The following is a 24,899-nucleotide window of genomic DNA, read 5'->3' as shown; positions in this document are numbered from 1 at the left end:
AGAGACTGACAGATTGCAGAATTGGCAAATCTCCTTTCCATAGCCTTAAGTGCTAATGAACAGTGGAAAGATCAAGAGATAAACAACAGAAAGAAAAAAGACAAAACAAGATTTGTGGATTACACAGAAACTTCCTTACCACTTCTCCTGAATGGTATGGATTCCCCTCTTGTCAGAGAAGGGAAGAGAATGTACTACAGAGTGGCTACTTTGAAGAGACAGAGGCATGACACTGTGCAAAACCTTACTCTGATAGTCCCTTATCTGCTCTGGGTCTCAGTTTCCTTTTTATAAAATGGGGGCATTGTCCTAAATGATCTCTAAGATCCTGGGACCCCCAAGAATGAAGCACCAGCTGAAAGAGGTGACTCGAAGGAGGTTGAAAGGACTGATTCACAACCCTCGGGGAGAAAGGCAACCCTTGGGAATAAAGGTTCGGGTGGGGCTGTAGTCCGGCTTACTAGGAAATGCCAGGCGGGCGAATGGGAATCAGGGAGGGAACAGCTTGAAGCTTTTGACATAGTTCCTGCTGGAGGGGCGGGGTGAGTGCTCACCCTTTAGTCGCTGCCAAGAACCGTGTTTGCTTTGGACCGCTCCCTATTGCGCTCTCCTCTCTCTACTAGGAGGATACCGGCTGTAGCTGACTCAGATCGACCGCACAGGTAGGGATCTCCGACTTGCTGCCAGAGGAGGAAACGGAGGGAGGGGAGGGAAAGGAGAAAGGGACAGGGCAAAGTGGACAGGAAGCCAGAGGATGAGGGGCGTCATCTCTGGGGCCAGGGGCTCCCAGAAGAGAGTAGACCAAGTTGTTCGGGTCAGAGAGCCCCTCTTTGGAGGATCGGGAAAGAAGGCGCAGCCTCAAGCACGCAGACAGCCCTGAGACGGTTGGTAAGAACGCACCTGCTGCTACCGCTTCCCGTAGGTGTCCGGTGATCATTCTCCCGCCATGCCCCTGGAGTCCTGCTCGCACGTCCTCACCTGGCTTTCCCACCCTTAACTCTGCCCAGTTCCACAACCGACACTTCCTGCCCACCACACACTCCACACCATCCACCATCCATCTCCGGACGCACGCACTTGGGCTAGTTGCCGCTTGCTAGCCAAGCTATGAATGAATGTTCCGTGAGATCATAGATTTAGTGATAGAACCCCATCCATCTTACAAATGAGGAAACTGAGGCTCATAAGGTCATTAAATATTTAATAAGCACCTACTGTTTGGCAGGCACAATGCTAAACGCTTGAAACAAAAGGAGGCTATATATACATATATGTATGTATGTATCCTTGCCCTCGAGGATTTCACAGGCTTAAATTCGGGAAGCAACACGAAAAAGACTAAGAACAAATAAGTGATATAAAGGGAAAATGATATATAAACCACAGAAGTGGGCATTAAGGGTATTTGGAAAAGCTTCGTGTAGAAAGTGGACTTGAAGGAAGTCAGGTAAGCCAAGGGGTGGAAATTAAAAGGGAAGGCGTTTCTAGGCACTCCAGGATACCCCGTGAAAATTCCCAGTAACAGGAGTGTTTTCTTAGCTAAAGAGTTGGAAAGCCAGTTAGCACTGGATGGAAGATTACATGGAAGGGAATAAGATGTAAAAAAAAATTGAAAGGTAGGAAGACAAGTTATGAAAAAGCTTTAAAGGAGAAATTTCTTAAGTTAGGAAAAGATGTGGGTTTGAATAAAAAGTTAATGAGCTTAATTTGGGACCTGAGTCTTTCTCACTGTCACACAGTATCAAAGCCAGAATTTAAGCTAAAATTATTAAATTAAATTTAAACGAAGGTCCTCTGACTTCAAAGACTTTTGTAGTCTTACCATTAGGATATCCTAATTGGAGGGACAAAGCTTCTTCTTCCCAGGCTGCTTACACACCAATCTATGCTGTCTGGTCTTCATTCTTGCTTCTGCTTGGCAGCAGTGAGAGATTAGTAGAAAGGTTTCAAAAGGTGAAAATTGAAATGTGAGGAGAGGTGGAATGTCAGCTTGGTTAGGGCTATCAAAGAACTGAAATGGTCCTTTTTGGATTTAAATAGCCCACAGGACCTCCAAGTTAGTCTTAGGTTTCATTAGAAGTTCAGAAAATAGATATTTCCACTGCATGAAAAGCAAGATAAGACTCAACTTCCCCCACCCCCTTCTTCTCCACTAATTCTCCTTCTTATGATCTGGCCCAGGAGTCAAGGACTTACCATTTGGCAAGAGTTCAGAGAAAGGAGTTATTTATTTATTTTGCCCTTTTAGCTTTCAGACTCAAAGCTCTTCTGCTCAGTCCTGGTGTTTTGACTTAATGCTTTCTCGTGAGTTCCTAAGGGAATTAGGTTGAAGTCCCAAGAACCCCAGGTCCTGCTAAGGTCTCTTCCAAAGAAAGAAAACATTACTAAGCACAAGTCCTCCAAATCAGGTGGATATTTTTGTTGCTGTTGTTTGCTTGTTTGTTTTTATTGCCCGAGGAACCTATCATCTCTTCAGAGACAAATTATAACTTATTTTTCAGTTGTTTTCAGTCATGTCCAACTCTTCATGAACGTATTTAGGGTATTCTTGGCAAAGATACCAGATTGGATTGTCAGCTCATTTTACAAATGAGGAAACTGAGGCAAACGCCATGGTAACATAGCTAGTTAGTGTCTGAGGCCATGTTTGAACTCGTAAAAAAGCATCTTCCTCAATCCAGACCCTAAACTCTTACCTACTTGGGCATCTAGCTGCCCTTCATCAATTACTCCATAAATACCATAGATCTGCAAAAGAATGCGCGGGTATGATCAGACATTCTAAGTGGAAGGATAGGGAACAAGATATCCTTTTGTCTGGCAAGACAGATTTAGGTTTAGATAAGAAAAACTGAAGTGCAGTTCTTTCTAAAGGTTAGAGGCTGGCTCAGGAGACCTACAGGGGGATTTCTATGCCATAAGGTCATATACATAAAAACTGTCCCACCCCTCCCCCAACCCAACAGAAAGATCAAGGTGTTTGAGACTGAAGCTTTCAGATCCCTGGGTCTTTGAGCAGGCATGTATATAACATTTTCTATTTTCTCCTCTGATAGATGTTATGTCTTCTCTCTCTAACTAGACTGTAAAACCATTCAAGACAGGGACCATCTTAAGGTTTCTTTTGTCTATCACCCAATAGTATGGAGCACTTAGTACTCAATAAAGTTTGAAGTGTAATGATCAATTGGCTCCATCTTATAAGATATGGAAACTAAGCCAGGCTCTTTTGGTATGGCCCCCAAATTTCTTAGGCTGCTTCAGCTTTCTCATTGTGAAAATAAGTCTCAAATTGGATCCATTCGGTGAAGTGACTGGTTCTGGTGATAGTGAAAATTTTCCCAAGCAACACAGGCCAACTGTCATTTCTTTCTACAAACTGCCATATCTAAAGACTCAGGGAATTGAATTGTGTCCTGGCCAGAGTCCCTGTAGGGAGAGGAAGAGAAAGAAGAATTTGCTAATAAAGTTTCTCATTCCTTCAAGATGACATGAGGAATATGTTGTGGTGTAATCTTACTTAGTTTACCTATAGAGCCTATTTAATATGATTTTTCTCCTTAGGGGATGTTCAGCCATATGACACTGAAGGAAACATGGGATTGGGATTTTATAATACCCATGGACTGTGGTATTGGCACACAGGCCCTCTGTGCAGTTTCTAGCTACCTTCCTTGCCATGAGTTTTAACTCCGCATGGGGGAAAATTGTGATAGGGGGATAAGAGTAGGTGGCCTACCATTTGAACACACATAATAAGTGACTATATTGAACTGCCAAAGTCTGTGGGCTACAGGTACAGGTTCATGAAGAGCTGGACAAATAAGTTTTAGGGTACAGAACTGCCATTGACTAAAATATCTGTTTGGGGTTTTCTCTCGAGTGTGCTATAAGAAATGTGGGCTATTTATGTTTATAATACCTTCCTTGGCACAAATGACTGCTCCCCAAGCCAACTCCCACATTTACAGGCAACAGAAATTGGGATGTTGCAATGGAGAATAGAGCACTAATATAGGTCTATTTGGGTGTATGGTTAACACCAAGTAAGGGATTGTATAGAATTTAGCTAGTTCTGAGTAAAGACATGATCTCCCATCCCTCTTTGCTAGGTGTATATGTCAATCCTGTCATAGAGTGATTACAACAGAGTTGTAGTTACAGACCAACTTGAATATAGGAAAGAGCTTCATGCATTTTGATCTCTGAGATAAAAGGTCATGCAAAAATACCTTACCTTCCTAGTGTCTTGTATCATCTGTTCATGTGCTTTTGAAATGACCAGTTTTCTTTACCGGTAAACTCCCATTTATTTTATATGAACCACTTGCATTTTTCCCATCCCCGTGGATCCACATCAGATCTGACTTGCTGCCCTAAAATGCCTTCCTCTTTCTTTGATATGACTTGCTTTCCTCTTTTCTACCTCTTTAGTTCAATTCAATAAACACATGTTAAAAGTCTTCTCTTTGATCCGCCCTAGAGCTGCTTCCTGGCTTTCTATGCTATCTTGTGGGTTCTTGAAGAAAGTCTGGCATTGAATCAGGGCCAAGACAACTTCATTCATCGCATAACTATTTGATCTAAATATTCCAGAGCTGGTCCCTAATTTCAATGCTGTTTGCTTTTCTATAGGAAGCACTGAAAACAAGACTTAGAAGAAGCATGTCATAGTGGAGAGATCTTTGCATTTTCAGTCAAGGGAAATTTCGATTCAATTATTTTATATAGAACTTACTAGCTATGTGACCACGAATAAGTCACTTAACATCCCTGAAATTCAATTTCCTCACATTTAAAATGGAGATGATAATTAATACACATAGTGCCTAATAAGGCTTCCACAAAATAATGTACCTGAAGAATCATATAAATGTTAGCTACTGTTATAATTGCTTCTTTATATTATAATTATAAGAATAGAGGCTAAGCCCCTCAGATAGAGTGGAAACACACAGAGGGCAGGTTTGCTTCATTTGTGTATTTTTCTCCGACATTGTCTGGAAAAGTGCCTGGAGTATGATATATTGCTGTGTTTTGTTCTCAAAAAGGACCATAATGACATCACTATGTTAGAGTCTAGTTACAGTGTGTCCAGCTGTGGCTGATCAGACCAATAGGAGCTTGGAAAGCTCTACTACAGATCTGACAGAAATGGTCCATCTGAACATTTGGGGTGGATTCTCTGAATCTGTGCATCTCATGTTTCTTTTGACCTACTTCAAATCTGCTTTGGCTTATAGCGCACAGTACTTTTTCTGATGTGGGGATTCCCTGCTGGACAGTCCTTTGCCAGCATCTTTCATGTCATGCAACCAATTCCAAAGTACCTCAGAAAAACCACGAAAGCATCTTTGTATCCTCATGTGAGCTCCTGCTTTACATGAGTTTCCCATAAAATAATCTTTTAGGCAAGTATGCATTTGGTATTCAAATAATGTGACCAGCTCATTGGAGTCGCACTTTGGGCAGCAGAGTTTGAATACTTGGCTGTTTAGTTCAAGAAAGGATCTTTGTGTCGGGTGCCTTTTCCTGCTGGGTGATCTTCACAATCTTCCTAAGATAATTCAAATGAAAATGAATCAGTTTCCTGGCATGGTGCTGGTATACTATCCTGGTTTTACAGTGAGGTCAGCACAGGAGTTCTGTAGACCTTCAGTTTGGTAGTCTGTGTAATTACTCTGCTCTCTCACACTTTCCTTTGGAACCTCCCAAATAGTGAGCGAGCTCTGACAGTGTGTCTTCCACTATCAATATGTACTGGCCAATGAACTTATCCACACTATTCAAAACTTCTCTATTTGTTGTAACCAATGGTTCCACTTATGGATGGGGTGATGCTGGCTGAGGGAGTATCTGTGTTTACTTGGTGTTAATTGTTAGCAAAAGCATCAGAGAATTGATCCACACTTTGTTGCATCTCAGCTAAAGAGCCTGCATTGAGTATACAATCATCTGCAAATTAAAAAAAAAAAAAACCAGCACTAACACTCCTTTCACTTTTAGGCTTGGCTGGTAGTCTTTTCAAGTTAAATAATTTACTATTACTGTGGGAGCTGACCTTGACGTTCTTCCTTATTGAAGGCATCTGACAAAATCACTGAAAACATCATGCTGAAAAGCAGGGGAGCAAGCACCCAGTCTTGTTTCATTCCATTGGGGACTGGAAAAGCACTAGAGCATTATTCGTTATTCAGAACCTGGGCAAGCATGTTGTCATGAAATTGGTGTACATATAATACTGATAAACTTCTCTGGCAAGCAAATTTGAAATAATTTACCATAAATCCTAACAACTGACAATATCAAAGGCACTGATCAGATTGACAAACATTGGGCACAGACCTCTGTTCTGCTCCTGGTACTTCTCCTAAAGTTGTCAGACAACAAACAGCATATCAACTGTTCCTTAGCCCTTTCTTGTGAAGTCTGGATTAGTACCCTAGATGGCTTAGAATCAGCCAGAGTCAGGAAAAGCAAAAGTCCTTGGTCTTTAGGGGAAGAAGTAAAGGAGATGGACGAAAACTCCACAAGTTCTCCACAACCTCCTCTCTCTTCCTTGTCCACAGCCAAAGTGACCCTGGCTTGTCTTACTCCACCCCCTAATCCCTCCTACAATTATCTGTATACACCAAAAGATCGAGCTAGCACAGAATAGTGAGAAGGGTCATTTTCCAAGCATATGCTAATAGAGTATTGTCCAATAGGTAATTAGCCTTAAGTGCTCGGTTGTCTGATTCCAGTGCACTTATTCAGAGTTTCAGACTTTACACTTTCTGAAGCCATATTGGCTCCCAAGTAGATGTCATCTTCCAGGTATAAGAGGACTAATAAGAAGGATTCTGGCAAGAATCTTGTAAGCAATGATGAAGAGAGAGAACCCCTATGATTGTCACAGCAGTCTATTTCTTTACCTTTATAGAAATGATCAACATAGGCATTCTTGAACTCCCGAGGGATAACCTCCTCTTGCCACATAATCCAGAAAATTTCAATCAGTTTTTGTACAAGCAGTGGACTCCCTGGAATCTCAGTTGGAATAAAATCAGCAAAAGGTGCTTTGCCACAGGAGAGATGCCTAATGGTATTCAAAACCTCTTCTTCAGTTGGAAATTCGGCTAGAGAAGTTATAATAGGTAATAAATGCCTGTTTGTTGATTATTTATAAAATTAGAAAATTGGACTACATGATCTTCAGTTCTGAAAATGCAATGACTTTTGATAAGTCTGCAGAAATCTTATTGATCATTAGGATTAGGACACACTTTACTTATGATTTTGGGTTAACAGCAGGGTTAGACTATTTCAGAAAAAATTTAGGCACTTCTCAGAATCCTAAAATCTCAGACTTTAAAGAGAGCTCAGAGATCATATAATCCAACTTCCTTGCTGGTGGAGGCATAATATAATTTCTCCTCTCAACAAGCTCATATTTTATAGGGTAGATATTATGCACACACATAATACACAACTATATTAAGAATGAATACAATTTTTACCATGTTTAACATATATTGGATTACTTGCCATCTAGTGGAAGGGGGTGAGGAGAAGGAGGGGAAATTGGAATGCCTGAACTTTTTGGCCATCTTTTTGGTAGTTCTGAACTAGGTTTTAGCATCTATTGGGTTTCTTAGTCATTGTGTAGTCTGATGCTCTTTTTATATTTTATTGAAATACTGAGAATAGTGAGAACTGGACTGTGCTGTGATCATTCATACAGTCATCAAAAGAAAAAGTCTCTGCAAGTCCCCTTTTCACAATTTTTATTCTAATTTTTATTAGTCTAAAAATCATTCTCCTATGAGATTTATATGGTCCAGTGGAAAGAGTGTTGGGCTTGCAGTTAGTAACCCCTACTTAAGTTTGAATCCTCTTTAAACACTAGCTGAAGGATATTGAGCAAACTATTTAAACTCTTTTAGCCTCATTTCCATGATCTTTTTAAACAGAGATCCAGGGGTCCTCAAACTACAGCCCTCGGGCCAAATGCAGCAGCTGAGGACGTTTACCCCCCTCACCCAGAGCTATGAAGTTTCTTTGTTTAAAGGCCCACAAAACAAAGTTTTTGTTTTTACTATAATCCGGCCCTCCAACAGTCTGAGGGACAGTGAACTGGCCCCCTATTTAAAAAGTTTGAGGACCTCTAGACTTGAATAATAAAAACACCTATCCAACAGGGATGTTATAAGGATAAATATAAAATGTTTTGCAAGTCTTAAAATGCCATATAAATGCAAGTCATTATTTTTTTCCTTAGTATTTTATTTTTCCAAATACATATAATGATAGTTTTAAACATTCATTTTTGTAAGATTTCGTGTTGAAAATTTTTTCTCCCTCTCTTTCTTCTTCCTTCCCCAAGACAACAATCAATTTGATATAGGTTATGCATATGTATTTTAAAACATATTTCCGTGTTTGTCATGCTGTACAAGAAAAATCAGACAAAAGGGAAAACCAAATGAGAAAGAAAAAGCTAACAAAGAAAAAAAGGTGAAAATACTATGCTTTGATCCACATTCAGTCTCCATAATTCTCTCTAGATGCAGATGGCATTTTCCATCTCAAGTCTATTGGAATTGTCTTAAATTACCACATTGCTAAAAAGAGCTAAGTCTATCATAGTTGATTATCACATAATCTTGCTGTTACTGTATACAATATTCTCTTGATTCTGCTTGTTTCATTCAGCATCAGTTTAAGTCTTTCCAGGAATTCAGCTTATTCATCATTTCTTATAGAACAATAATATTCCATTACATTCATATACCATAATTTATTCAGCTATTCCCCAATTGATGGGCATCCACTTGATTTCCAATTCCTTACCACTACAAAAAGAGATGCTATAAATGTTTTTGCACGTCACTCTTTTCCCTCTTTTATGTTGTCTTCAGGATACAAACCCAGTGGGGACATTGCTGAATCAAAAGGTACGTACAGTTTGATAGCCCTTTGGGCATAGTCCAAATTGTTCTCTGGGCCAGAATGGCTGGCCTAGTTCACAGCTCCATCAACAATACATTAGTGTGTCAGTTTTCCCACATCCCTTCCAACATTTATTATCTTTTCCTGTCATCTCAGCCAATCAGATAGTTGTGAAGTTGTCTTAATTTGCATTTCTCTAATCAATAGTGATTTAGAATTAGAAATTAAGATTAAGAATATTAGTATGATTAGTAGTTGTATTAATAGTAAGTAAATAAATATTATTAAGAGGCAAAAGGAAAATAGGAGTTTAATTGATAATTTTCTCTTGGTTATTATCTTTGACATATAGTGATCCTCTTTGTTGTTGTTATTGTCCTGAGTATATCTTTTGAAACTTCAGTTATCCTTCATATTTTGCAGCAATCTCCACTCATTCTGCACTTTACCTTCCTCAGACTTTTCTTAGAGGTCTATACTATTCTTTTATATTTGTTTCCACACATTCTATTTATGTCATTTTAAATTTGCACTCATCAGAAAGCTTATTTGAGTAATGATTCATGGCCTGAGGTTTTGACACTTTTTTTTTAGGTGGCCCAGTGGGCAGAGCTCTAGGCCTGGAATCTCAGTGCAAATCCAGCCTCACGTCATTCTATTTGTGTGACCCCAGGCTAGTCCTTTTACCTCTGTTGTGTCTCAGCTTGCTCACCTGCAAAGCGAGGATAATAATACCAGCTGCATCCCAGGGTGGTTGTGAAGATCAAATGATATAACATTAATATGTACAAGGTGCTTATCATTGAGCCTGGCACATAAATGGGCACTTCTTGTTTCCTTCTTTTGTTCTTGGGATGTTTTCATTCATAAGACCAGAGTCCCGGGGATTTTCTCAGCACATATCTCAAGGTCTAAGGTCTCTCCATGGCTTGTCCTCACCTTCCCTCAACTGAAGGAAATTGAATTAAGGGTGTGTCTTATACTTGAGCCAAACATCCTAATTGCTAGTCATGGCTCAGATGAAAATTAAATTGGCCTTTAAATTTAATTAAATTGGTCTGATTTGGCTGGCAAACAACTAACTTGTTGGTCTCCAGAATATTTCCCCATGCGAAATCCTCTGTGGGGCTGGCTCATGGCTTCTTCTCCCTGGTTTTTATCTTGTGCTTTCTTGAATGACTTCTTTGCCCACCACGAGCAGTCGGAGCAACTAAATTATGGTTGGATACAGGGGGACAAAATCCAAAGTCCAAGAATACAAGTCAATCAATAATTTTAAGTGCCCACTATGGATCATCTGCTGTTCTAGGTGCTGGGAAATGAAAACCAAGAGTTTCTGACATCCAGGAGTTTATAATCTGCCAAAGAGGGAGAGGCAGAAGTCAGGGAATATAGAGCCATGTAAAAGATACGTAAACAAAACTAACCTCAGCCTCATGCATCATATAAAGTGAAATGTAATTTTTTAAGGCAGAGAAGGTCCAATCTAAGCCCTGCAGGAAACTTGTGGAAGGAGTGCTTATTTTCTGCCAAAGGGTTCGGGGAAGGTTTCACGGAGCAGATGGCACCAGAACCGGGCCTTGGTAAAACACAACACACAGAAGGGAGGAGGAGGTGCACTCAAGGCATAAGAAGGTTTAGCCTATGTCGATGAACCATGCTAAGAGAGAACAGGACGCAATGATGTCATTGCCCGAAGAAAAGTAGCATGAAACAGGGCTAGGAAAGGGAAGGCCACATTTAGAGAAATGCCAGAGGGCCTAGAATCAGGAGGACCTGACTTTAAATCTGATCTCAGATACTTCCAAGCTGTGTGATCCTGAGCAAGTCATTTAATTCTATTTGCTTCCAGTTCCCCATTTGTAAAATGAGCTGGAAAAGGAAATGGCACATCAATCCAGCATCTTTGCCAAAGAAAACCCCAAATGGGGTCACAAAGAGTCACTCAAGTCTGAAAACCATTAACAACAATTACAAAGTAAAGGGTTTGTTTTATCCTGAAAGCAACTGGGAAATTGAAAAAAGTTTTTGAGCTAGAAGGGTTCTCCAGACTGCTCCAGAGCAGAAATATTTGGGATTGAATGAAATCGGCCCACAATCAAACTGTGTGGCAAGTTCAATGGGGAAAATAGAGTATGATGGGCTTTTCCAAAAATTCCATTTTATATCCATTTCTAGAGGAGGGAAACATGATGACAGCCCATTTGCAAACAGGCTCAGAATAGAAAAACAAGTCAATAAATGGCCTGGCAGAATTACAAAGGAAACAATGTTAAAAGACAGGCAAATGTTCCTACTGTAAAGGAGAGACCCAGGAAGTACAAAGTACCAGCATCTGGAAATGAAGGGTGGGCCCTGACCTTGGAAGCTTATCTCCCTCTGAGCTTCATCTTTCCGCATAGTTTTGAAAGGAAACCCTGGCCCAGGCTCATCCTGCGCTTCTCCCAGACCCCCTCCACTGCACCCCTCCCATCCTCTCTAGCTTCCCCTCTCCCACCCCGCCCCGCTCCAAGCAGTGATGGAGAAGCAAATATGACTATGTGGGAGGACAGTGAAAGATTCTCCACGGTGAGCCCAGGTATCCCTTATTGGTTCTGTGGTTGAATGTCTGCCATGACCAATGATAGATTAAGGCTTTCCAAAGTGAGCCTCTACATATAGGCTTCTAGGATCAAGATCTAGAACTGGAAGGACTTAGAGGCCATCTGCCCAGCTCCTTCATTTTACAGACATGGAACCTGCCCCCGCCCCCGGCACACAGGCAGCAGGTACCAAAGATGGGATCTGCACTCATCATCTCACTTTAGGGTCATCCCAGTTCTCACTTTGGCACAAGGCTTATCCAGCTGATCCTTCTGTAATTCTTTCATATATCTACCCATGCTCCCCAGCCAGATTCCAGGCACACATACCCTGTCCGACTTGCCTGTCACTTATAATGAGTTGGTGAGTTCAGGGAAAGGAGTGTGTGGGAATTCCTAATTTGCTTCATTTTGTTCATTTTGTTAGACTTTGTTAGACATGAGACTAATGCTATATAGGAGCATCCCCCAATCCCCTTCCCATAGTTGTTTAGTCATTTTCAGTCCAACGCTTCGTGATCCCTCTTGGTCTTTCTTTAGCAAAGACACCAGAGGGGTTTGCCATTTTCTTTTCTAGTTCATTTTATAGATGAGGAAACTTGGGCAAACAGGTTAAATGATTTGCCCAGGGTCACACAGCTAGTAAGTATCTGAGGTCAGATTTGAAATCAAATTTTCCTGACTCCAGATCCAGCACTCAATCCACAGTGCTACCATTTAACTACTTTGTATTTGTTCTCTTATAGTTCTTGTTCTCATACTCTCTCTCTTTTCCTGCCTCTGTCTTTCTCTGTCTATATATACATATATATATTTATGTGTATATATATATTCTCTATAAGAATATATATATATATGACTATATATATCTATATAACTATAGTTATAGTCCTATACAGATAGGTATAAATATGTAGATAGATAGATATATATGTGTATATATATATATATTCTCTATAAGAATATATATATGACTATATATATCTATATAACTATAGTTATAGTCCTATAGAGATAGGTATAAATATGTCGATATAGATATATATATATATATATATACTCTCTATAGGAATATATATGACTATATATATCTATATAACTATAGTTATAGTCCTATAGAGATAGATATAAATATGTAGATATAGATATATAGAGATATATAGATATATAGATATATACTCTCCATAGGAATATATATGACTATATATATCTATATAACTATAGTTATAGTCCTATAGAGATAGGCATAAATATGTGTATATATATATATATACTCTCTATAGGAATATATATGACTATATATATCTATATAACTAGTTATAGTTCTATAGAGATAGGCATAAATATGTATGTATGTATATATATACACACACTATAGGAATATATATATATGACTATATATATCTATATAACTATAGTTATAGTCCTATAGAGATAGGTATCAATATGTAGGTATATATATATATATATATATATATATATATATATATATATATATATTCTCTATAGGAATATATATATGACTATATATATCTATATAACTATAGTTATAGTCCTATAAAGATAGGTATCAATATGTAGATATATATATATATGTGTGTATATATATGTATATTCTCTATAAGAATATATATATGACTATATATATCTATATAACTATAGTTATAGTCCTATAGAGATAGGTATCAATATGTCGATATAGATATATATAGATAGATATATATACTCTCTATAGGAATAGATATATGACTATATATATATATCTATATAACTATAGTTATAGTCCTATAGAGATAGGTATCAATATGTAGATAGATAGATATACTCTCTATAGGAATATATATATATGACTATATATCTATATAACTATAGTTATAGTCCTAGAGATATAGGCATAAATATGTAGATATATAGATATATAGATACTCTCTATAGGAATATATATATGACTATATATATATATATAACTATAGTTATAGTCCTAGAGATATAGGCATAAATATGTAGATATATAGATATATAGATACTCTCTATAGGAATATATATATGACTATATATATATATATATATATGTCTACATATTTATACCTATCTCTATAGGTCTATAACCATAGTAATATATAATTCTCTAAATAGAGCTATATCTGTATATTTACATAGATTTTACTTTACATTACTTTAGAGTGTATGCTTATAAGTAGGAGTTTTTTCATTTCTTATATGTGTATCACCAGCACCTAGCACAGGCTTTTAATAAAAACCCTTGTTCACTGATTGATAAGCTCTAAGGTTTCTTCTGGCTCTCCTTATAATCATATTATCTAGTCCAACCTGCTCATTTTAGGTGATTTGCTCAAGAGCCACATCATTTCATAGTTGAAGGAAATGAAACTTATTAAGTAATTTTCTATCACAAAGATGATTGGCTCAACTCATTAACAATACTTGGGTTCAAATCCAATTTCTTTGATTTGAAATCCAGTGATTTTTGAGAAGGGGAGAATGAAGAAAGGGAAAGATAATTTCTCCAAGAATAGTGGTCTTTCCTTCCACCATAAATACCAACCTAGAACCCATATGCTTTCTCTGCTGCCTCCCAGCCTATTGATTGCAGCTGTAATCATTCCTGCTGATACCTTAGGTTTAAGGATTCTAGATCTCAGTTTCCTCATCTACAAAATGGAAAAATTGGTCTACATCAAGAATTATTAATATTTTGTGTCTTTTGGGTTAGTCTGATGAAGCCTATGGATCTCTTCTTAGAAGTCTTTAAAGTTAAAAAGTTTTAAAATAAACTTTGGTTAGAGGTTGATGAAAATAGAGATATAATTTTCTCCCACCTCATGAGTGTGGACATCACATTATGAACCCCTAGTCTAGATGATATCTAAAGGCTCTGCCATATTTAAATTAATGACCTTACAAGGAGCATGCTGGGGTGTTTTTTTTTTTTCCTCAATAAAAGGCTCCCACAGTGTCATGGTAATTTATCATAGGAAAAGGCAAAAAAAAAAAAAATCCCCTGTTTTAACCAAGGTGCTTCTTTCATCCAATTTCCTTGTAATAAAATAAACTTTAGAAATAGAGTTCTGGGTGCAGCTAGTTGGTGCAGTGGATAGAGTATCAGTCCTGAAGTCAGGAGGACCTGAGTTCAGATCTGGTCTCAGACTCTTAACACTTCCTAGCTGTGTGGCCCTGGGCAAGTCACTTAATCCCAAATGCCAGACAACAACAAAGAAATAGAGTTCTGAAACATTTATTGTTGGACTCAGAAGAATCATTCCTCTAGTTAAAAAAAATTCTCAGTTGAGACAGAGAGGAGGGGGGAGGGAAGGGAGGAGAAGGGAGGAGGCAGGTAGACAGAGAGAGAGAGAAAAAAGGGAGGGAGAGAAAGAGATTTTAAGAAAGATGGGGACTGTGATAATATGAGAACAGATACTAAGAGGTCCATCCTTGGTACTTCACCATTGTTTGAATCTATTTCCTTCAGTCTTAGAAAACTTTTATTTGTTTTGAGCTTTGCCTTCAATTTGGGATCAGACAAACCTTTCTCCAACCCAATATTGTTCAAGAGCTAACTATTGTCCTAAAAGATAGAGAACAATAATCACATTTCATTGAGAAGCTGTTATGGGTAAGGCATTATCAACAACCCAGACAGGAAATATGATAGGTAAATGCCAATAAGAGGGCTTAAATATGAGATGGGAAGCCTCTAATTTCCCTTCTGAAAAACCCTGATGAAGAAGAACCAAGGTATGATTGTGACTTGGACTCCTAGATGAACAGACCTTCTCCAAAGCAGGCTGGATATAAATCATCATCATCCAGGACACATAGGCTAAGTATGCAGCAGTCCTGTCAACTGCTATTTTAAGTACAACCAAATAAAATTCATTGCCACTTAGGCAATGGAGTAAATACTCTATTTCCATATGATATAATCCTAACACTAACATGCATCTCTAGCCATTTTATTGAAAATGGACACCTTGAATGGCCTAGTTGTACCTGATCTAAAATTATATTATAAAGTATCAGTCACCAAAACCATTTGGTATTGGCTAAGAAATAGATTAGTGGATCAGTGGAATAGGTTAGGTTCACAAGACAGAATAGTCAACTATAGCAATCTAGTGTTTGACAAACCCAAAGCCTCTAACTTCTGGGAAAAGAATTCATTATTTGATAAAAACTGCTGGGATAACTGGAAATTAGTATGGCAGAAATTAGGCATGGACCCACACTTAACATCACATACCAAGATAAGATCAAAATGGGTCCATGACCTAGGCATAAAGAATGAGATTATAAATAAATTAGAAGAACATAGGATAGTTTCTCTCTCAGACTTGTGGAGGAGAAAGAAATTTGTGACCAAAAATGAAGTAGAGACCATTACTGATCACGAAATAGAAAATTTTGATTTTATCAAATTAAAAAGCCTTTGTACAAACAAAACGAATGCAAACAAGATTAGAAGGGAAGCAACAAACTGGGAAAACATCTTCACAGTTAAAGGTTATGATAAAGGCCTCATTTCCAAAATATATAGAGAACTGACTCAAATTTATAAGAAATCAAGCCATTCTCCAATTGATAAATGGTCAAAGGATATGAACAGACAATTTTCAGATAATGAAATTGAAACTTATTACCACTCACATGAAAGTGTTCCAAATCATTATTGATCAGAGAAATGCAAATTAAGACAACTCTGAGATACCACTACACACCTATCAGATTGGCTAAGATGACAGGAAAAAATAATGATGAATGTTGGAGGGGATGCGGGAAAACTGGGACACTAATGCATTGGTGGTGGAGCTGTGAACGAATCCAGCCATTCTGGAGAGCAATATGGAATTATGCCCAAAAAGTTATCAAAATGTGCTACCCTTTGATCCAGCAGTATTACTTCTGGGCTTATTTCCCAAAGAGATACTAAAGAAGGGAAAGGGACCTGTATGTGCCAAAATGTTTGTGGCAGCCCTGTTTGTAGTGGCTAGAAACTGGAAAATGAATAGCTGCCCATCAATTGGAGAATGGCTGGGCAAACTGTGGTATATGAACATTATGGAATATTATTGTTCTGTAAGAAATGACCAGCAGGATGAATACAGAAAGGCCTGGCGAGACTTACATGAACTGACACTGAGTGAAATGAGCAGAACCAGATCATTATATACCTCAACAACAATACTGTATGAAGATGTATTCTGATGGAAGTGGATTTCTTTGACAAAGAGACCTAACTCAGTTTCAATTGATAAATGATGGACAGAAGCAGCTACACCCAAAGAAAGAACACTGGGAAATGAATGTGAACTATTTGCATTTTTGTTTTTCTTCCCGGGTTATTTTTACCTTCTGAATCCAATTCTCCCTATGCAACAAGAGCACTGTTCGGTTCTGCAAACATATACTGTATCTAGGATATACTGCAACATATCTAACATATATAGGACTGCTTGCCATCTGGGGGAGGGGAAAAATCGGAACAGAAGCAAGTGCAAGGGATAATGTTAAAAAATTACCCTGGCATGGATTCTGTCAATGTAAAGTTATTATAAAATAAAATAAAATATATATATTTTTTATTTATTAACCTACTGTAAATAGACTGGGTGAAAGGAATTATGGAAACCTTCCCAACTTTACTAAAAGCTGTGCTCATGCATAAGCAGAGGGAAATGTTTAAGCATTTTTTCCCAACAAATCCTAATTATCCCATGCATATAAATTATTTCATTTATTTTCATACCACATATTTGTGGCATAATCAGTATATATACTTATCGATAGCTGAGATTTCTTCCCTCAAATCTACCTTTTTGTGTACTTTGACTAGTTAGATATTGGGAAATAGCTCTTGTTTTTATATATTTGTATCAATTTCCTATGTCTTGAAGATTAGACTTTTATATCATAAATTGGCCACAACACTTTTTCTCCAGGTCATTGTTCCCCATCTAATTCTAATTGCATTAATTTTATTAGTGCAAAAACTTTTGAAATTTTGTGTCATCAAATTTTTTAGTTTATTATTCATGATCATTTCTGTTTCTTGTCCCCCTTTTCACACTTAAAAAGCCTCTTCTTTTTACCTATAATGTGTTTATGTCAAGTATATATAAATACATATATATGCACACATATATACATATATATAAATTTAGATATTAGACCCTTAGAAATTTTTTGTTCAATTTTCAGCTTCCCTTCATATCCTGTTTGCATTGATTATTTGCATATATTTTTCAAATTTGTAAAATTTAAATAGTCTACATTATCTATCCTTGTTTACTTAAAAGTTCTCCCTAGCCATATTTTTTAGATACCCGATCTCATTCTCTTCTATTTTTTTTAACAGTGTCACCTTCCAAATTGTCAAATTATGCATCTATTTTAAATTTATTTTAGTATATGGTGTAGATCTCCACAATATCAAATTTTCACAAGATACATATAGAAGATGAAAACCAAGTATAAGTAATAAAAGATGATTATGAAATCTTGGCAAAATCCTGAAAGTCTAGTGTCAAGAGTAAAAATGTCTAGAATGAACTGAGTCTAAGAGACAAAACTAATACACCAACAGCAATAAATCTTTATATTGGGGGGGAGAGGGGGTTGTATCATGGAAAAAATCATGCAACCAAACTGACTGGATTCACTACAAATTAGCTGATTTAAACTAGGCCCTAACTGGTACCAAGGCAATCCTCTTACTCCTCCCTAAGTGATTCTTGAAGAAGGGAGACAATTAGGAGTTTATTGCCATAATTCAGGGAGAGGTGATGAAAGTCTATCTTAGGGTGGTGGCTGTGTGAGAGGGGAACGGATGTGAGATGACATAAAGGCAGTCCCCATAGAGGTTTCTCTTTTTCTCCTCAAACTCTGAGAGGGCACACTCCCCTGCCCTCCTCATTTAAGAAACTCACAGGGAAAAAACCAGGCCATTCTCTATAAGATGCCTCTTCTTTCCTTCCCTACATCTCCCAACCTTTGACATCATCTCACATTCTTTTGTCCTCTAGTTTCTGTTGAAGACATTGTCCTTTCCCTCACCAAGGGTTTGCCCTCTGTGTGCTACTCATCACCTCCTGTCTGCTCAGACACTCTACAGAGGGAGGAAGTAATTACCAGGAACAAACCCTGCAAAGCCTGTTCTGCCTTTATGTCATCTCACATCTGTTCCCCTCTCACACAGTCACCACCCTAAGATAGACTTTCATCACTTCTCCCTGAATTATGGCAATAAACTCCTAATTGTCTCCCTTCTTCAAGGCTTTTCTCTCTCTGATCCATTTTCTTTTTTTCTTCCATATAATTCATCAAGTACTTTATTAAATGTCTGCCATTGTGACAGAAGTAAGGGATACCTAGAGAAAAACATTCTGTTCTCAGGGACTGTGTATTCTACAATTTGAATTCAACCTAGTTTGTTTTTTTAATAGCTTTTTATTTACTAAACATATGCATGTAATTTTTCAACACTGACCCTTGCAAAACCTTCTGTTACAATTTTTCCCTCCTTCCCCCTACCCTCTCCCCTAGATGGAAGGAAGTCCAATACATGTTAAATATGCTAAAGTATATGTTAAATACAATATATGTATACATATTTATTATCTGATCCATGTTCTACATGAGTCCAAAAAAATGTTTTTAAAACACACTTCTGACAGTATCAATCCTCAATAAACTACAATGGCTCTTCATCATCAATGCAATCAAAAATAAACTCCCCAGTTTGATATTCTAAATGCTTGATAAATTGGGACCTTGTGCTCAGAGGTTTCTTTCTTAGATTATGTTTGGGAAGGGAGGAGGCTTGAAGCAGAGTTGGTGAACTGAAAGATACCATTATTTCTAAAGCTTTGGGGCTTATCTGACTACAGGTAGTAGATGGATAGCAATTGCTATAGAGGGTGGTAAGATGATAAGCTCTTCTGTGGGTCTTAAGAGATCAAATAAAGGGGAAGTTATGCTATAGAAAAGTTAGAGTAAGGGGGGAAACTTGATATTTCTTAATTTGTTGTACATAAAAAGAAGGACATAGTAACATGAAGTCAGTATGGAGGGAAGATAATAGTGGGGAATGAAATGCTCACAAATAAAATACATTTCCTGCTCTTGAAAAAAGGATTAAAAAAAAAAGCGGCAAAAATCTGAAAAACTAAATGGATTCCCATCGATTGGAGAATGGCTGACAAAATTGTGGTATAAAAGTATAAATGGAATATTATTGTATTGTAAGAAATTATGAAAAAGATGATTTCAGGCAATCCTTAGAAAAAAGGTACTCATAAAGAGTACCACAAACAGAACTATAGGAAAACAATTTATAAAATGAAAACAAAATTATAAAAAATTACTCTGAAAGACTTAAGAATTCTGATCAAAGCAATGACATCTCCAGAGAACTTATGATGAATCCAGAACAATAGAAGGAAAACTAAAATAGAAAGCAAACCTTCCAAGTTTCAGAATAGGGAAGAGAACAGAAGCTGAAAATCATGGGTTAATGAGCTTGCCTGAAGTTACTGGAATAATCATAGAACATGTTATTAAAGGGATGGTTGGCAAATATTAAAAAAGGAAAAAGTGATCACAAAAAATCAGCATAATTTTATAAAGAATAAGTCATATTAAACTTACCTATTTTTTTTGATAGAGTTATTAAATTAGTGATTCAGAAGAATGATATAGAAATAGTTTAACTAGGTTTTAGCATTATCAGTTGACCAAGTGACTTATACTATTCATATGGGAAAGATTAAGAGGTATGGATTAGGCAGTATTATACATAGGTAGTCCTAGAATTAGTTCAGTGACCAGGTCCCAAAAGTATTCATTAATAATTCAGTGTCAAATTGGAAGAAGTGTCCCAAGGATCTTTACTTGACCATATTATGCAGCTTAGCATTTTTATCAGGGCATAAATGGCATGCTTATCAAATTTGTAGATGGGATAACCATAGCCATATGACAAAGTAATAAAAGAATGTGAGATGATGTGAAGGGGTTGGGAGATGTCAGGAAGGAAAGAAGAGAGACCTTACAAAGAATGACTTGGTTTTTTTTCCTCTGTGCTGAGTCAAAGTTCTGAAGAAAAAAAGAGAACCACAACCATAAAGAGATATGGCTAAATACTGAATGATTCAAAAAGAATTTGAAAATTGAATGCTGAAGTGATTCATAAAAATAAATTTAATTAGGTTCAATATAAAGTATTTCATTTGGGTTAAAAAAATCAATTCCACAAAAATAAGATGGGGGAAGCAGAACCAACAAATAGTAGTTAATCTGAAAAAGATCTGAAAAACTGCATGATAATGACAGCCAAAAAAAGCTAATATAATCTTAACCTACATAAAGAGAAACATAGGACATCTTTTTCCCAATGTGGGGGGAAGGGGAAAGGCTAGTGGTTGGGACTGGGGAGAAATGAGAGGCCTTTGTGAAAGGTGGCACCATGGTGAAGAAAATGAGGGAGTTGACAGCACTATTGTTGGTGTCCCACTCATGTTTGCTGTGTTGTGCTTTGGCTTTGAATTGGGGGGAAAACTACAATAGAAGAACCCAGATGATAAGTTGAATTATCTCCAACTATTTGCAGCTATACTATTAGCTGGTATATTCACAAGAAGAATTAAGTGTCTTAGAGATTCAAGCTCCTTCATGAGAAGACTTTGGACTTTGAACTATGCCAAAAAAAAAAAAAAAACTCTCTCAGGAAGCTGGAATAAGAAGCATTTTCAAAGGAACTATACTCTTCCTTTTGAGATGTTCTTGACAGTAGGATATGACTAAAAAATCTGAGACATTGAAGGAATCTTCAACTGGATCATGATTAAACCTCCAGAAGTACTGAAGTCCCTCTCCCAGACTGCCCTACCTAGAAAATACCCTAATGGGTTCCAAGATGTGCTGAGAAAACTGATCCAAGAAAAAGATGTCACATCCCTATATAAAGGGTTTACAGCTGTAATGATCTGTGCCTTTCCAGCAAATGTCATCTATTTCCTTGACTTTGTCATGAAGTTTCTTAATTGAGTCACACCAAATTTGTGAAACTCAGAAATCTTAAGTCCTATAGACAACAGGAAGAGTACAATGACAAGTGAGGGGATGGAACTGAACTCAACTTGACAAGAGGTTCCATATTGTCGGAAGGTGGGGAAGGAGGCAGGGATGGGGGCATGAAGAAACAAAAGCACTTAATGCCTTAAAGACATCCTCTGGCTATACAGGATGTGCCATTTGGAAACATGAATTCAATTCTTTTTTTTTTTAAGTTTTGAGTTCCAAATTTTATCGCTCCCTTCTTTTCTCCCCAGATACTAAACAATCAGATTAAACATGGTGCAATTATGTAAAATATTTCCATATTAGTCATTTTGTGCAAAAATGATCAAATCAAAGAAAAAATCAAAAAAAGTGAAAAACAGCATGCTTCAGTCTATCTTCAATCAATATCAATTCTTTCTCTGGAGGCAGATAGTAGGTTTCATCATTAGTCCTTTTTTATGTCTTGGGTCACTGTGTTGCTGAGAATAGTTTAGTCATTCACAATTCTTCAGACAATTCTGCTGTTACTTTGTAGAACATTATAGGGGTTCTGTTTACTTCAAACTTCAAGTAAATATTTCCAGGTTTTCATTCTCCAATTGATAAATGGTCAAAGGATAGGAACAGACAATTCTCAGGCGAAGAAATTGAAACTATTTATAGACATATGAAAATATGCTCCAAATCATTATTGATCAGAGAAATGCAAATTAAGACAACTCTGAGATACCACTACACACCTGTCAGATTGGCTAGAATGACAGGGAAAGATAATGGGGAATGTTGGAGGGGATGTGGGAAAACAGGGACACTGATACATTGTTGGTGGAATTGTGAATACATCCAGCCATTCTGGAGAGCAATTTGGAACTATGCTCAAAAAGTTATCAAACTGTGCATACCCTTTGATCCAGCAGTGTTACTACTGGACTTATCCCCCAAAGAGATCTTAAAGAAGGGAAAGGGACCTGTCTGTGCCAAAATGTTTGTGGCAGCCCTGTTTGTAGTGGCTAGAAGCTGGAAACTGAATGGATGCCCATCAACTGGAGAATGGCTGGGTAAATTGTGGTATATGAACGTTATGGAATATTATTGTTCTGTAAGAAATGACCAGCAGGATGAATACAGAGAGGACTGGCGAGACTTACATGAACTGATGCTAAGTGAAACGAGCAGAACCAGGAGATAATGATCTCCTCAATATACCTCAACAATGATACTGTTTGAGGATGTATTCTGATGAAAGTGGATCTCTTCAATAGAGAGCTTTAATTGATCAAAGATGGACAGAAGCAGCTACACCCAAAGAAAGAACACTGGGAAATGAATATAAACTGCTTGCATTTTTGTTTTTCTTCCCGGGTTATTTATACCTTCTGAATCCAATTCTCCCTGTGCAACAAGAAAACTGTTCGGTTCTGCACACGTATATTGTATCCAGAATATACTGTAACCTATTCAACATGTAAAGGACTGCTTGCCATCTAGGGGAGGGGGTGGAGGGAGGGAGGGGAAAAATCGGAACAGAAGTGAATGCAAGGGATAATGCTGTAAAAAATTACTCTGGCATGCATTCTATCAATAAAAAGTTATTTTAAAAAATGTGCAAAACAAAAAAAAAATTACCCACGCATGGGTTCTATCAATAAAAAAGTTATAATTATTTTTAAAAAATAAATAAATATTTCCAGGTTTTTCTGAAATTATCCTACTTGTCATTTTTTATAGATCAATAAATATTCCATTACCAATATCATAATTATAATGCCACATATGATACCAATGTGGGTATTACAATTTCACAGCTTGTTTAGCTGTGCCCTGCTTAATAGGCCATCCTTTTGATTTCCAATTCTTATCCAACATAAAAAGAGCTGTTATAAATATTTTGTACAAATAGGTCCTTTCCCCCTTTTTTTCCATATGTCTTTGGGATGGAGACCTAACAGTATTGCTGTATCAAGGGATATACAGAGTTTTATAGACTTCTGGAACTATATAAATTGCTCTTCCAAATGGTTGGATTAATTCACAACTCTACCAACATATATTAGGATCCAGTTTTCCCACATCCAACGTTTTTCTTTTTTGTCATATTACCCACTCTGATAGGTGCAAGATGGTACCTCAGAGTTGTTTTAATTTGCATTTATCTAATCAATAGTGATTTAGAGCATTTTTTCATGTGATGATAGCTTTGATTTATTTGCCTGAAAATTGCCGGTTCATGTCCTTTGACCATTTAACCAAATTTGGGAATAACTTGTACTTTTATAAATTTGACTCAGTTCTCTATCTATTTGAGAAATGAGGACTTTATCAAAGATACTTGTTAAAACACTTTTCCTGGTTTTTTGTTTCCATTATAATTGGGGTTGCCTTGGCTTTGTTTATGAAAACATTTTTAATTTTATATAATCAAAATTATCTATTTTGCATTTTATAATGTTCTGTATTTATTCTTTGGTCCAAAATCTTTCCTTATCCATAAACCTGACAGATAAACTATTCCATGCTCTCTTAATTTGCTTATAGAATCACCCTTTGTGTGACTCATGTACCCACTTGACACCTTATCTTGGTATATGGTGTGAGATATTGGTCTATATCTAGTTTTTGCTATATTGTTTGTTCTACAGTTAATTTTTGTCAAATGATGAATTTTTGTTCCAAAACCTCAGATTTTGGGGTTTATCAAATACTAGATAACTATGGTATTTACTGTAATGTAATTTGTATCTGATCTCTTCCACTGATCCATCACTCTATTTTTTAGCTAGTGCCAGATGTTTTGATAATTATCACATTATGATGTAGTTTGAAATGTGGTATGGTCAAGTCATCTTCTTTCACATTTTTTTCATTGATTCTTTTGATATCCTTGAGCTTTTGCTCTTCCAGATGAGTTTTGTTATTACTTTTTCTTGCCCTATAAAATCATTTTTGATAGTTTGATTGATATGGCACTAAATAAACAAATTTAGATAGAATTGTCATTTTTATTATATTCACTCAGCCTACCTATTAGCAATTAATATTTTTTCAGTTGTTTAGATCTGACTTTATTTGTGTGAAAAGTATTTTAGTTGTTTATAGTTTCTGAGTTTGTCTTGGTAGGTAGACTCCCACATATTTATATTGTCTACAGTTATTTTAAATGCAATTTCTCTTTCTATCTCTTGCTGCTGGATTTTGTTGGTAATATATAGAAATGCTGATGATTTATGTGAGTTTATTTTGTATCCTACAATTTTGCTGAGGTTGCAAATAATTTCTAGTTTTCTAGTTGATTTTCTAAGATTTTTCCAA

General features: G+C 36.9%; 2 protein-coding genes across 3 annotated transcripts in view; both read left to right on the top strand.

The window, feature by feature from the left end:
• Positions 1-579: 579 nt before the first annotated feature.
• Positions 580-24,899, top strand: part of TMEM45B (transmembrane protein 45B) — a 34,003-nt gene continuing 9,683 nt past the window's right edge. Inside the window, exon 1 of one of the 2 annotated variants that reach the window (XM_051986684.1) lies at positions 580-662. The gene's annotated coding sequence lies outside the window, so the exon portion shown is untranslated. Of the gene's footprint in view, positions 663-714; positions 889-24,899 lie in introns of those variants that run through there. The other variant, XM_051986683.1, reaches the window with a different exon arrangement.
• On the top strand, positions 19,252-21,922 carry SLC25A20 (solute carrier family 25 member 20). The gene is given in 3 exon segments (XM_051986685.1): positions 19,252-21,178; positions 21,180-21,304; positions 21,307-21,922. Coding segments are annotated over 3 exon segments (606 nt in total). The 5' UTR covers positions 19,252-20,966; the 3' UTR covers positions 21,576-21,922.

This window comes from Antechinus flavipes, chromosome 3 (genome assembly GCF_016432865.1).
Source record: "Antechinus flavipes isolate AdamAnt ecotype Samford, QLD, Australia chromosome 3, AdamAnt_v2, whole genome shotgun sequence".
Taxonomy (NCBI): domain Eukaryota; kingdom Metazoa; phylum Chordata; class Mammalia; order Dasyuromorphia; family Dasyuridae; genus Antechinus; species Antechinus flavipes.
The sequence above is the reverse complement of the archived record's forward strand: the minus strand, read 5'-3'. Positions and strand labels throughout refer to the sequence as shown.